The 12,800-nt window shown below is 43.2% G+C and overlaps 1 protein-coding gene across 5 annotated transcripts in view; it reads right to left on the reverse strand.

Annotated features, from left to right (window-relative positions):
- Positions 1-12,800, reverse strand: part of utrn (utrophin) — a 192,038-nt gene that overhangs the window by 128,857 nt on the left and 50,381 nt on the right. For all 5 annotated transcript variants that reach the window (XM_074616000.1, XM_074615999.1, XM_074616001.1 and 2 more), the window contains exons 52-54: positions 12,365-12,570; positions 11,324-11,478; positions 10,299-10,488 (exon numbers count right to left, since the gene is read on the reverse strand). In XM_074616000.1, coding sequence (XP_074472101.1) covers positions 10,299-10,488; positions 11,324-11,478; positions 12,365-12,570 — 551 coding nt within the window. The remainder of the gene's footprint in view (positions 1-10,298; positions 10,489-11,323; positions 11,479-12,364; positions 12,571-12,800) is intronic.

The raw sequence follows: 12,800 nt of genomic DNA on the forward strand, positions 1-12,800 counted from the left end.
TGATCTGCATTTATGAATCTGTTACCACATAATTCCCCCGCCTCTGATTCATCACTCAGGCTAGCTGAGTAAGTGAGTGTGTGTGTGTGTATACTTGTGGTTGAGTGAGTAAATGTGTGTGTTTAAGCGCGAGAGAGAACAGAGTGCATTGTGGGCATGTGTGTCCGTAAACTAAATGCGTCTAAGCATGCGTGAAACAAAAAAAATCTGCGAGCGAGGTTACAGAGGGAGGAGTGGGGGGGGGGTTGTCCGCCTGCACCTGAGGCTCTAACTGCTAATGCTAACACTTGCTAATAACCAAGAGGACCCCATTGGAGCTCAAGGACGGTGAGGTCAGACAGCTGGGCTCCATGCCCATGCCTGAGTCACCTGTCTCGGGGTGAGCCAGTGAGCCACGAGCAAAGGTGGACGGAGAGTGGAGGCCAAAGGCCAAAGTATTTGCCAGGAAAACAATAGGAAAGAGAAGGCATGACTACACACTGTCAAAGCTCTAGGGCTGTTTCTAAAGTGGGTTTTGGCTAGAAACACACACACACACCCAGTAGGAGCCAATACCACAGTAATGAGAGTAGGAGGACACTCCTCAGGAGGGAGGTGGACCCTTCAGCCAATTCTCAGCTAGTGATTACACACAGAGAGACAGAGCAGAGCAAAAGTGAGGAGATGAAATGAGCTGCCGGGTCACTCTGTATGCCTCAGTATTAACTAACCAAGCATGCTACTCAGAAACTACTCATGTCGCGAGCATGCAAGCAAAGAAGAAGCGAGAACACTTGAGAAGAACGACGTGAAAGCTAAAAGGGAAGTGAAAAGAAACGATCAGGACATTAAACTGATTCACATTTACATTTAAGGCGTTTAGCTGGCGTCTTTAATGGGAGTGATTGCGGTTCTGCGTGTGTGGGATACATACTATACACTATAGGACCGTACACATAAACAACGCCTTAGGGAGCAGCACTGTATAGATGTTAAATATCCCTAATTGCCTACAAGCTCATTAAACATTATTGCTCTGAACCGGGAAAGTGGGAGAAGAAAACAATTCACGCACCAAATAATAGATGCAATTCTAAAAACTGTTGAAGTTAAATGGCTTCTGCTTGCAAAGACTGCAAAGCTCAGTATTATATATCAACATAATGAGTGCTGTTAAAGGGGCACACAAACACCCAAAAGCTACCAGCGTAGCGCTATTAACAGAAAAAAAAAACGGATATGACTCAGGAGACTTTAAAAAGTTCCCATCATTCATGGCTTGGTGAGCTGGCACGACAGTCCCCCTGCTTTTATTCTGCCAGTTAAGACAAAGTGAAGACTGATATGATGGCGGTCTATATGGCTCCAAAAGATAAGCTTGGCTTGCAGCTTAATTGGACTGCCAAGAGTAAAATATAGCCTGCATGCAATATACAGCCTTCATGTCACAGAATGTTGACTTGGTCAGCTGAATATTATTTATATGCTGATTTCTTTCAGCTACAGGATGGTATGAATACATTATGTTCCCTTGGAAAGTAAAGAATATTAAATCTGACGCTTTGCATAACTTCTCTCAAGTTATTTACCTCTCTTACAGTAATAACGATGGTTACATTTTGTATTAATCAATATAAATAAATCGGCTTTAAAGGTGCTAAACATGAAATTGAGAGCATATCTATTGCCTCTCAACAGCTGTCAACATGGCGATGGCTGAGCCGGTAGCTCGCAGCTAACGGTGCTAAAAAGCATGCGCGGACAGCCCGCCTATGTAAACAAAGCACAGAGAAGCTCAGATCACAACACACACAGAAGGAGAGTGACTTCATTCTCTGCTCAGGTAGATATCACTCCTCTATATCTTTACATATCAAATAGCTGTTTGCTCTGAATATCGAATGGAGAACCTTTAAGAAGGGCCACTAGTTTAGTGAAGTACTTATTATCCTGAATCAGACAACAGCCAGGTGGGCCGTCTTAGGACCAGCGCCGTCCTGAAGCAGAAAGAATGGCCGAACCCTAGAGGGTGAGCCCCGAGCAAATCCATCACGCCGAAGTCACTGTTCCAGTCTGGCAGCCAGTGAGCGCACCCCGGGGATGCGGGACAAGCCCAGCATTACTGATTCCCCTAAGGGAAGGCCAAACGAAGCTGGAATGACTGATGCAACCCAGGGGAGGGTAATCGAGTGTGGAATGACTGATGTCTCCCACCGGTAGGGACAAAATCCAGGAAGGTCTGGCCCCTAAGGATGCTGAAAAGGAGCCAAATGAGCGATTCACACTCCTGAGTTGAATAAGTTTACAATGGAAGAAAGAGCAAGTGTTGATTGTGCAGATACTGTACACATGCAGGGCTGCAGGAGTGATCTGATTTCACTTGTTTTCACTAGAATTGGTTAAACGAGCAGAAGCAAGCACAGCGTCCACGAGATAAATAACTGAGAAAGAGGAGGAAAATTACTGATGCCTAATGCTCTGTTTATTGCGCTCTCTCTCTCTTTACACCAAGTCTCGTCCTTGTGCCATCTCTCTATTCCTTTCTGTGTTTCCCTTTGCTTCAGAGACAAGAGAGGTAAGCAAAATCTGTAAAATACAGTAAACAGAATTTTCCCCATGATCACGCTGTGACAAAAATACAAAGAGAACTGGCAACAAAATCAAACACAGTAGAAAAAAGGTTGGAGCACTTAAGAGCGATGGATTCATGGATTAAGGATGGATTAAGTTGAACCACCACATGTTTGTCAAGGCATGATTGAAGCTGGCATGTAATCAGAAACTGCTCTGATGCATTAGTCTCTGTCAAAACCTCAACAGCTGGTCCCCTCTGCCCTCTCGCTGAGAGCGGGTCAATGTTGTAACACAAGAGCAAAAGCAATGAAGATCAGCGATCAATAATGATCAGCAGTGGAAGGAAATGACAGCCACACAGCAGTAATCGTTTTCTCTAAGGTGAAATCGATAGAGTTGACAAACAGCTGTAACAGGTTACAGAGTGAGTGGCACAACTGACTTTGTTTTTTCATTAAACATCAAGAACACAAATCTGTTAAACTCTTTTCAAATGAAAACAACACGTTCAGCAGTGTGTGATCTCAGCATTTAAATGACTTCACCATAAGTCAGCTAATGACTTTAATTAAGAGAGTTAATTGTTCATTACCGCCATTACAGAGTAAACTCTCTCATCAATCCTCTGGCCACTGAGGAACTCAAGTCTCCTTTCACTAACACAGTATATCCTGTCAGGATGTCTCTCACAAAAATACAGACGATGTACTCACTCAAATCCAACACAACACATACTCTGCTCTGCCTGGTTAGTTTGTTTATGCCTGCACCACTATAGAGTCAAAAAACTCACTTCAAAACTGACACTATACAGACACAAATATAAAGCATGCCGCGCACACACGGGTGCACACTCTCCACAACAGGGATACACAGTTGGAGTCATTTGATATGCAGAAAAAGTGCCAAAAGTCCTCAAGTCAGTGAGGTATATATATATATATATATTTAAAACGACATACTGTGGAGGTGACAGACTCCCTGAAACAACACCTCCTGGAACAGAATGTCTTGACAACCAAATGACTCATGAATAAAAAGACCAGAAATAAAGGAGAAACCGTGCATGTGGCAAAGATAGACTACTTGGTGAGCCACTCCTGATTTGTGCCATTTACATAAAGAAATATATATAAATAGCCGGCAAAAGCATTGTGTGTATCTGCTGATAGGCATACACAAACACAAACAGCCTTTACAGTAGTAGACAATAATGTCAAAAACAAATTCAAAAGTCTCAAACATGCCATGAAAGTTTTGAGAGCAAAGTAAAAAAAAAAAATCAACTGCACACATGTACAAAGTTTAAAACCGTCCAATTTAGTAAAAGAAAAAAAAAAGAAAAACCCAAAACAGAAACTCTCAGTCCGCCAGCCCGCTCTCTCTCCTGGAGTCAACGTACCTTGCAGAGTTTCTGGTAGCGCGGCGAGGAGATGGCCATCCTCTGGAGCCTGTGTAGGAAGACCACCACTTTCTGGAGGGAGGTCCGGACCATGGCCATCATCTTAAGACTGCTACAACTCTGCAGCAGCCTGCTCCCGGTCCGCATGCTAGCACTGCCCTACCCCACTCATATTGTTCTCCCTCTCCCTCTCTCTAGCCAGCCGACCAGACCCCAGCCAAGCTGACGTGATGCTCACACACACACATGCACACACATGCACACACAGAGAGAGAAAAAAACAACACACACTCACAAGCGTACTCAGCTCAGCATGCCCCCATGTTTCGTCACATATACACACACACTACACAGTGAGTGCAGCCTCTCTCTCTCTTTATAAACAGTCACTCTTCACACACAGTCACTCAGCATGCACACACTCTCACACACACATACGATGATGCAGGCGAGCAGGACAAGACGAGACACTCACTTTCTCCTCCACGCGGACATTCACACGCGCAACCCCGACTGCAGAGCCAGAAGATAATCAAACAAATCACTTGTGACGGCACCCTGCAGAGTCAGAGGAGGGTGACGAGGAAGAAAAAGGAAATGGTGAAGAAGAAGAAGAAGAAGAAGGACGAGGAGGAGGAGAAAAACAAATCAACAGGGAGAGAAGAGTGGAAAGTGCCGGCAAGCAACGGGGGGAAAGGAGAGAGGAAGGCACGAGTTGTACTGGACGAGAAGAGAAGCTGATCGTACGCGGTTCACTTTTTACTGCCACTGATCCGGAGAGAGACAGAGAGGTAGAGAGAGAGAGAGATATAGTACTCCCTTTGGACCACAGGAAGAGAGTGAGAGAAAAAAGCGCAGAAGAAAAGGAGGAGAGAGCCGGATCAAAAGCAGCGGTGTAAGGGACGACAAACACCACCTCTGCCGTGAAGGCAAAATGACATTACGCAAGACGACCAACAGATCAATGAGCGAGAGACAGACAAAGAGAGAAAGGGAGAGAGAGAGAGAGAGCAACAGTGAGAGAGAGATGGGGACTGAGCGAGAACTGCTCAAATGAGATGCACAAACACAATAGAGTTACGGAGAGGGAGGAGTTCTTTCACCCGTCCAGGGTTCCTGGAAGTAAATGTCCCATTCATTTTCTGCCTTGGCAATGTTAGTGACTGACAGTTGGAGCACTTCCACTGCCTGGATGGACACGTAACTCTCAATCATGAGGACCAAAGCTGAGTATTAGAAAAGATCTTTGATAAAAGTAAATAGACAAGTTAACAGGGTGCATTTTTGGTAAGAAACATCCAATCACAGAGCTTACATTTCTGATGTATGTGCCACTAATGCCGAGCTGAAACCAAAAATTATGTTTCGTAGAAATCCGTTGTTACAGCGTAAATCGGTTGGCAATTCTGCCTGAATTCAGCAAATTCCCTGTTGCAACAGTTGCGTTTTTTAATTCGTTAAAGCTCTGATTTGTGCCTCTTCTCCATAGCAGTGGCAGCTGAGGCTCATGGATATCGTAGTGTTTAAAGCCATTTACCAAACATGATTTCTCACAAAGTTGACCTTTAAAAACAGTGCCTTGACAAAGCAAATCCAGGTCCACTTACTAGCTTTTTCTGGAGCTTTCGTTCCCATCTCACTGTCCTCCACAGCAAATAGAGTTGTCATGCTTGTCTCAATCGCAGACACCTGAGCTATCTCAACTGAACAAACTTCATTTGGCGAGGGATACTGTGAGATGCATTTGTTGCATGCTATTACCCATGTCTCATTTCCTGTCCTCTCTACAGCCCATCCATCCATCCGTTATCTGTAACTGCTTATCTTATTCAGATCGCAGGGGCGCTGGAGCCGATCCCAGGTGACTTTGGGAGAAGGCGGGGTACAACTTGGACCGGTCGCCAGACAATCACAGGACTGATACAGAGATTCACACTCACATTCACACCTACCGACAATTTAGAGTCAACAATTAACCTGCATGTCTTTTGGACTGTGGGAGGAAACCGGAGAACCCGGTGAAACCCACGCTAACACGGGGAGAACATGCAAACTCCACACAGAAGGTTTGACGCTGCGACCCTCTTGCTGTGAGGCGACAGTGCTAACCACTGCGCCAACACGGAGCTCCCTCTCCACAGTCAACTTTCTAATAAATTCATAAAATGACCCCAAAAAAAACAACACAAAACAAATATTTTTGTCAAACTAAAATTGAGATATTTAAAACAGATGGCCATAACATAGATCTACAGTATCGGACATTTAATAATCCAAAAGAAACACTGAGGATATCAGTAAATTACAGCGGAAAACAATATTTCAGACACCAGCAGCTCCTCCTACTGTGTGTGTGTGCGTGTTTGTGTGAATGTGTGTGTGTGTGTGTGTGGGGGTGAGAGGGAGAGAAAGAGAGCATGTGTGCTTGTTATGTGTTGTGTTTGTGTGGCCCAAATGCAGCTTTCAAAAGATTAACTGAGACGAAAAGAGGGAGGCCTTACTGGAGAACTGCAGATAAAAGACGACGAAGAGGAAAAGTGGGAGGAAAGTAGAGCAGGAGGAGAGAAGGTAGGAGGGTAAGGTCAAGAGAAGATAACGGGCTTTTAAGCATCTTTTATCGACGCCGAAAACGGTTTAATCTGTAGAGAATAAATCTGTTGCAGAATCACACAAGTAGCTGGAGAGATGACATCGAGAGACAAAAAAGGCAGGAGAAGAAACAGAGAGTCACGTAAAAGCAGAGATGGGTGAACAATCAGCAGATTATCATAAAGCGGCCGCTCAGCTCCTGCAGAGCCACTGACCACACGGTATTACACACACTGGGTGTTTTAAACCGATTCATGTTGAATATGAATCATTCTCTTGACTTTTATTTGAAGTGCTGCTGAAAAAAAAACTCTCCCAACCACAAGACAAGGGGCATCTATTTGAAGTGAGGATGAAAACATCTGTATCGCCCAACAGCAGCACGCTTCACACCACCGGCTCCCCGTAACTATGTCTCATGCATTTAAAATGAGCACAAACAAACACAAATGGTGTTTTCAGTGTAAGCGCCACGGGATGCATTACAGCACTTGGTCCCTGCTAGCCTTGTCTCTTTGTGCAGATGAAGGGAGACTCCGAGGCGGAGAAGAGAAATGAACACAAACAAATTCCTTTAAACCAACATGCAGCTTACCTACGCAGCCAGCTAGAGTAATCATCATTTACCGACAGGCTCGTGCACAGATATGCACACACAGTCACTAGGAGAAGGGATCATGATGAGCTTACTGAGGAGCTCTGTTTAGACAAGGTTTAACTGGCTACAGTGTCCATTCCAGTCATTCCACAGTATCGACTCGGCTTCGCAAGGAATTACAAGGGATGCTGAATGTTTTGTTGGCTCAGTCTTAAATGGCACTGACAGTACCGGGTCTCAGCTAAGAGGTCGTAGGAGGTATTTATGCCTCTGCTGCTCACCTTGCAATGGTCAACACACACACATACCGCCAAACATGTAGAAGCTGAGCTTGACAAAAGCAGCTCCTCCAGCTGTGTGCACTTTTGCACATCCCTGCTGATGCCATTATTGCTATACCTTTGACCAGGTGTGCACTTATGCAGTGCGGTGTGATGGAGGGACTTATATAACCACACATACCAGCTCCAGTAAGAGTTAAGCAATTTGATATTATGTACAATGAGAGGACAGAAAATTAGCCAGAGGTAATTATCCCTTTAATGTCTCTGGTTGTGTTGGTTCATTGCAGACAATGTTGCTAATTAATGAGCAGGACTGCTTAATGAGAAGATTGAATTTACACATGATTTGTTCTATCATGTTTCCAGAAAATAAGCTACACCACATTGTACTATACAGTATATGGATAATGCAATATCAAATTTAAAGCGACTATGTAAATAAAAATGTGTTATAAGCAAACACCTATTAATAGAATTGTTACATTTTGGAAAATATGATTATTCCCTTTTCCTGCTGAGAGCTGAGGAGAAGCTTGATAGCACTCTCATGTAGTCTCATGTACGGTAAGTATTTAGCTAGAGTCTGGAGGTGATTTGATTAGCTTACCTTAGTATAAAGAGTGGATAGCAGAGGGAAACAGATAGCTTGGTTCTTAATGGACAGACAACTTCTCATCTATCTATAGAGATCAGACATCAACCTTCGATTCTGAAAAGTGAAGCCAATGCGGAAGTGCCGGAAACTTGCATTCTTTCTAATATACATCAGTGGGCGACTCCTCTGGTTGCAAAAAGAGGTGCAATTGTATAGAAGTCTATGACCCTACTTCTCACTTGATTTATTACCTCAGTAAACATTGTAAACATGAGTTTATGGTCTCAATCGCTAGTTTCAAGTCTTCTTCAATTTAGCATGATGTTCATTTAGTAAATTACGGTCCCATTTAGAGTCAAATAGACCATAAAGCAGGGGATGCTTTAGGGCGTGGCTACCTTGTGATTGACAGGTTGCTACCACGGTATTGTCTGGTCTGGGAGTTGTCTGTTGTCAAAGTGTGTTTTCACCCTCTCGTGTCAGATCCAGTTGCAAAAAACAAGATGGTGATGGGCAAAATGCCAAACTCAATGCTTCAAAACGGCAGTCAGTCCACGAACAAATGGATAATGACACGGTGACTACGTCCACTTCTTATATACAGTCTATGATGGAGATACAGGTGATCATTAGCAAGAACTACAGTTTATTTCTAACGAAAATTGGCGATTCCTGTGGTCCTGTCTATCATGAGTGCATCATGTGTCTCAGTTGAGTTCTGTCCAATATCCATTCAACCTCAATGTTCTCAGGAAATTTCAATTAATGTGCCACATTTGTACTTGTCACGGCTCCAACCACTCACCAACTGTGGGCTTAATACGAAAACAGCAGTCAGAATGACAATGGCCTGTGGCCAAAAATTGTGATTAAAGTAGCCCGACACTCAACAGTGGCAAAGCAGTCATTGTGAGTTAATAAAAGGGTTGGGCAGACAACTCTCCATGTCAACACGCATCCTCTGAGGCCCAAAGGCCGTTTTATTATCCCACTTTCTAGACACGAGTGCCATCCATCAATCTCGCCTCCAACTGAGACAGAGAGATGGAAATGAGAGATAAAGAAAGGATAGAAAGTGGGCGATGGTGATCAACTCGGAGAGATCCAATATGTTGATGCGCCAGTATTTCTTGAGATATTAGCCTCTGACCGATACTTTAATTAAATTTCGACTTGGTTACTTTTTACCACACACTTGACCTTTGAGATGACTTTGACAGACGTTTTAGGAATTAAATTGAATAGTATGCAGCATGTGTCCTTTAAAATTTTGAAAGGGCTTAAAATGATGGATTATGTTCGATACAACAAATATAGATCACTAACGGGCAGATGGACGTGATAATAATATCCATCTCTTTCCAATGGTGAGAATTATATTAGACCAAATCCAGCCAGAGCTCAACAATGAGCTGCAAAAGTCTCTTGGCCTCACGTCCACACCAAGTTAATGAATCCTCAGATATCTTTGTGGCCATTCATGCGGTGATTCAGTGTCATTTTTCTCCATAACCTTGGCCTGCTTTTAAATAATTGGACACTGGAAACGGGAGCGATAGCACTGTGGCATTCAAGACGCCGAAACCAAGAATGTTATTATTGGACTTGAGCTTTCCGTTCTAAAAGATGTACGACATTGCAGCAGTTTCTCAGGGACAAGGAGTTTACCCAGAAAGCAACAGGAAGCTTGGATACACACACACACACACACCAAATCTTTGACAATGTCTGAAAAAAGGAGGTTGTGCAAATGACAGCCCCTCAGTGTACAACCCAAAAGAGACCAACATGGTCAGCATTTTTAAACAAGACCTTTCAACTTCACTAGGAAGAAAAAAAAAAAAAAGAAGAATATTAGTGCCCGTTTTATCTGTTGAAAGGGCGGGGTGAAGCGATTTGGGGATTAAAACGTTACATAAAGCATAAGATGATGTGTGTCAACATATCCCTGAGGGAAGGTCTGGGTAAATGACAACCTAGTAGCGCAAGCACACACACACACACACACACAAATGCGCACACACACACTGAATTCCTAAGCAGCATAGGACAAGAGGATCAATGAGCAGCACTCAATGCATACAAGCACTCACACGCCCTCTGTGCGCCCTCTCATTCACACACCTTACACCAACCGCTTACACATGGATGCACCTACACACACACACACACACCTCTGCCTCGGTCCTATTGGTGAAGGGTGCGTTAATGGAGGATGACACGCTAGATAATAGGCTGGCACATCCCCCCCACACATGGTTTCTTTATCAGTCCTACCTCCAGTTGTTGCCTCAGCTCTTTCACATGGACCGAGTCCTGCGACAGGTCTTCCCTCTGGGAGGCGTCGGCTAGAACGTTGACTGTAGTCTCTGCCTCCTGGAGCCATTTGAGGAAGGACTCCAGCTCCCTCAGAGACATCTGCAGGCCTTTTAGCTCATTGTCCAGATGAGCGTGGCGGTCACTCGCCCTGCCAATAGATAAGTCAAATATGTGACTATTAGGGCTGTCAAAGTTAACGGGATAATAACAGACTCATTTTTAAAGCTAAAGTGAAGATACTGGCATCATATGAAACTAGAAAACTGAAGGAATTCTTTGGTTCCAACCATGTCATACTAGCTTATAACAAAAGGCTAAATAATGCTCCAAACTTACACTACATTTTGGCGAGGAAAAACGGGCATGGCCATTTTCAAAGGGGTCCCTTGACCTCTGACCTCAAGATATGTGAATGTAAATGGGTTCTATGGGTACCCACGAGTCTCCTCTTTACAGACATGCCCACTTTATGATAATCACATGCAGTTTTGGGTAAGTCAAAGTCAAGTCAGCACACTGACACACTGACAGCTGTTGTAGCCTGTTGGGGCTTGAGTTTGCCATGTTATGATTTGAGCATATTTTTTTATGCTAAATGCAGTACCTGTGAGGGTTTCTGGACAATATTTGTCATTGTTTTGTGTTGTTAATTGATTTCCAATACTAAATATATACATACATTTGCATAAAGCAAGCATATTTGCCAACTCCCATATTGATAAGAGTATTAAATACTTGACAAATCTGCCTTTAAGGTACATTTTGAACAGATAGAAAATGTGCGATTAACTATGGACAAACGTGCGATTAATCATGATTAAATATTTGAATCGATTGACAGCCCTATTGACTATACATGTAAAAGATGTATGAGTTTAACTACTGTAGCGGCTTGTACATGATTAAATACCAGCAGCAATATCAGCCCTCCATGTGACACAATCAAACTGTATGTACGGGTAAACAGGTGAGTTTGTGTGCACCTATTATTGATGCTGTTCCAGACGGCGTTGTGCTTATCCGTGACCTCTTTGATCCTCCTGGTATCGTCAATGGAATACTCCCGCAAAAGATGATTGGACAGCTCGTTGAAGGCCACGACTGCAGGTTGGCCTCGGCCCAGGTCTTGGAGGAACGCCTATAAAACAATCAACGGAGTGGCATTAGGATTATCATGACTGAAAATGTGACAAATTGTGACTCAACAATTATGTGTCACTGCGAAGGGCCGTGTTGACATTTTTGGCCTCGTATCAGCTTTAGTTTGACATATTGCTGTGCAAATATATTAATGACCTATTCTATAAACTTTTTTAAATCAAATTAAACTTCATGCACTAAAAAACACAAAGACATTTGTTATTCTACTGCTCAGCAATCTGACATTGTTATTTTAACCTCTACTTAATCAAGCAGCTTACATAAGACCCAACTGTTATTCATGAGACCATTATTATTATTTTATATTCAGCATTAGCAAATAAGTCATCCATATATGACCCCCAGGCTCAACAAAAAGGTACACTTCACTATTTTAAATGGACAATTACTCATCATTACAAGAGCGCACAAACCAGGAGCAGATAGTGGTGTGTCTGAGCTGCTGGATTCTGTTAAACTCAGTTGCCCTCTAGTGTTAGCTTCCTGTAATGCGTTGGACACACTCATGGGGCAGAATTTGCTTCCAGAAACTCTCAGACAAGTCATAATCTCAAATTAAAATGATGGATGATGTGGGTGTACGGATGTTATTAAGGTTCAAAATGATACTGCAGTGAGGTGATTTATTCATTCCCACCTTGCACAGACTTCTACAGCTGTATAAAGAGTACTTATATTAGAGTAAAGTTTGGTTTAGTCTAGGATTTTTCTCTCAATTAGGAAAGTGAGCAGACAAGTTCCCTTGAGTATATGTCTAATCTATTGTAGTGACAAGGATGCTGAATAACAATAAATGACCAGAGGAAGGACAGACACCCAGAGGACACGGAGAGAAGGTCTAGCGGTGAAACTTTCCCCCTAACCTTGTTGTCAGCAAGCTGTTTAGTCAGGGGATCGCCGGACTGCTGGAGAAGGTTGTGGAAACGTCCTTCGTTGTGCCCAATAACAGCGTTCACCTCCTTCCTCTGCTCCTCCCACTGGTTGCTGTGGCCAATCATGTTGTCCAGCTGCTGGAGCCGTGCCTCCACACCATGCTGAGTGCTGTCCCACTGGCTGCGTACCCTCTCCACTGGAGACAGAGACAGGACAGGAAGACACAAACAGAAAGTAATGATGGCACCTTTAAAACAAGACATTGTTAAGTGAAGAGCATATATACAAATACTGTTAAATAAAACTAAACCAATTAGGAAAAAAAACAAGCTGCACATTTTCAAAAATCTTGAGAAGAAATCTATAAAAAACTGACATTGTTTCTGTTTTTTAAACTGTTAAACTTTCTAGTGTGATCATCCTGCT

The sequence above is a fragment of the Sebastes fasciatus genome, chromosome 18, assembly GCF_043250625.1.
Source record: "Sebastes fasciatus isolate fSebFas1 chromosome 18, fSebFas1.pri, whole genome shotgun sequence".
NCBI lineage: Eukaryota > Metazoa > Chordata > Actinopteri > Perciformes > Sebastidae > Sebastes > Sebastes fasciatus.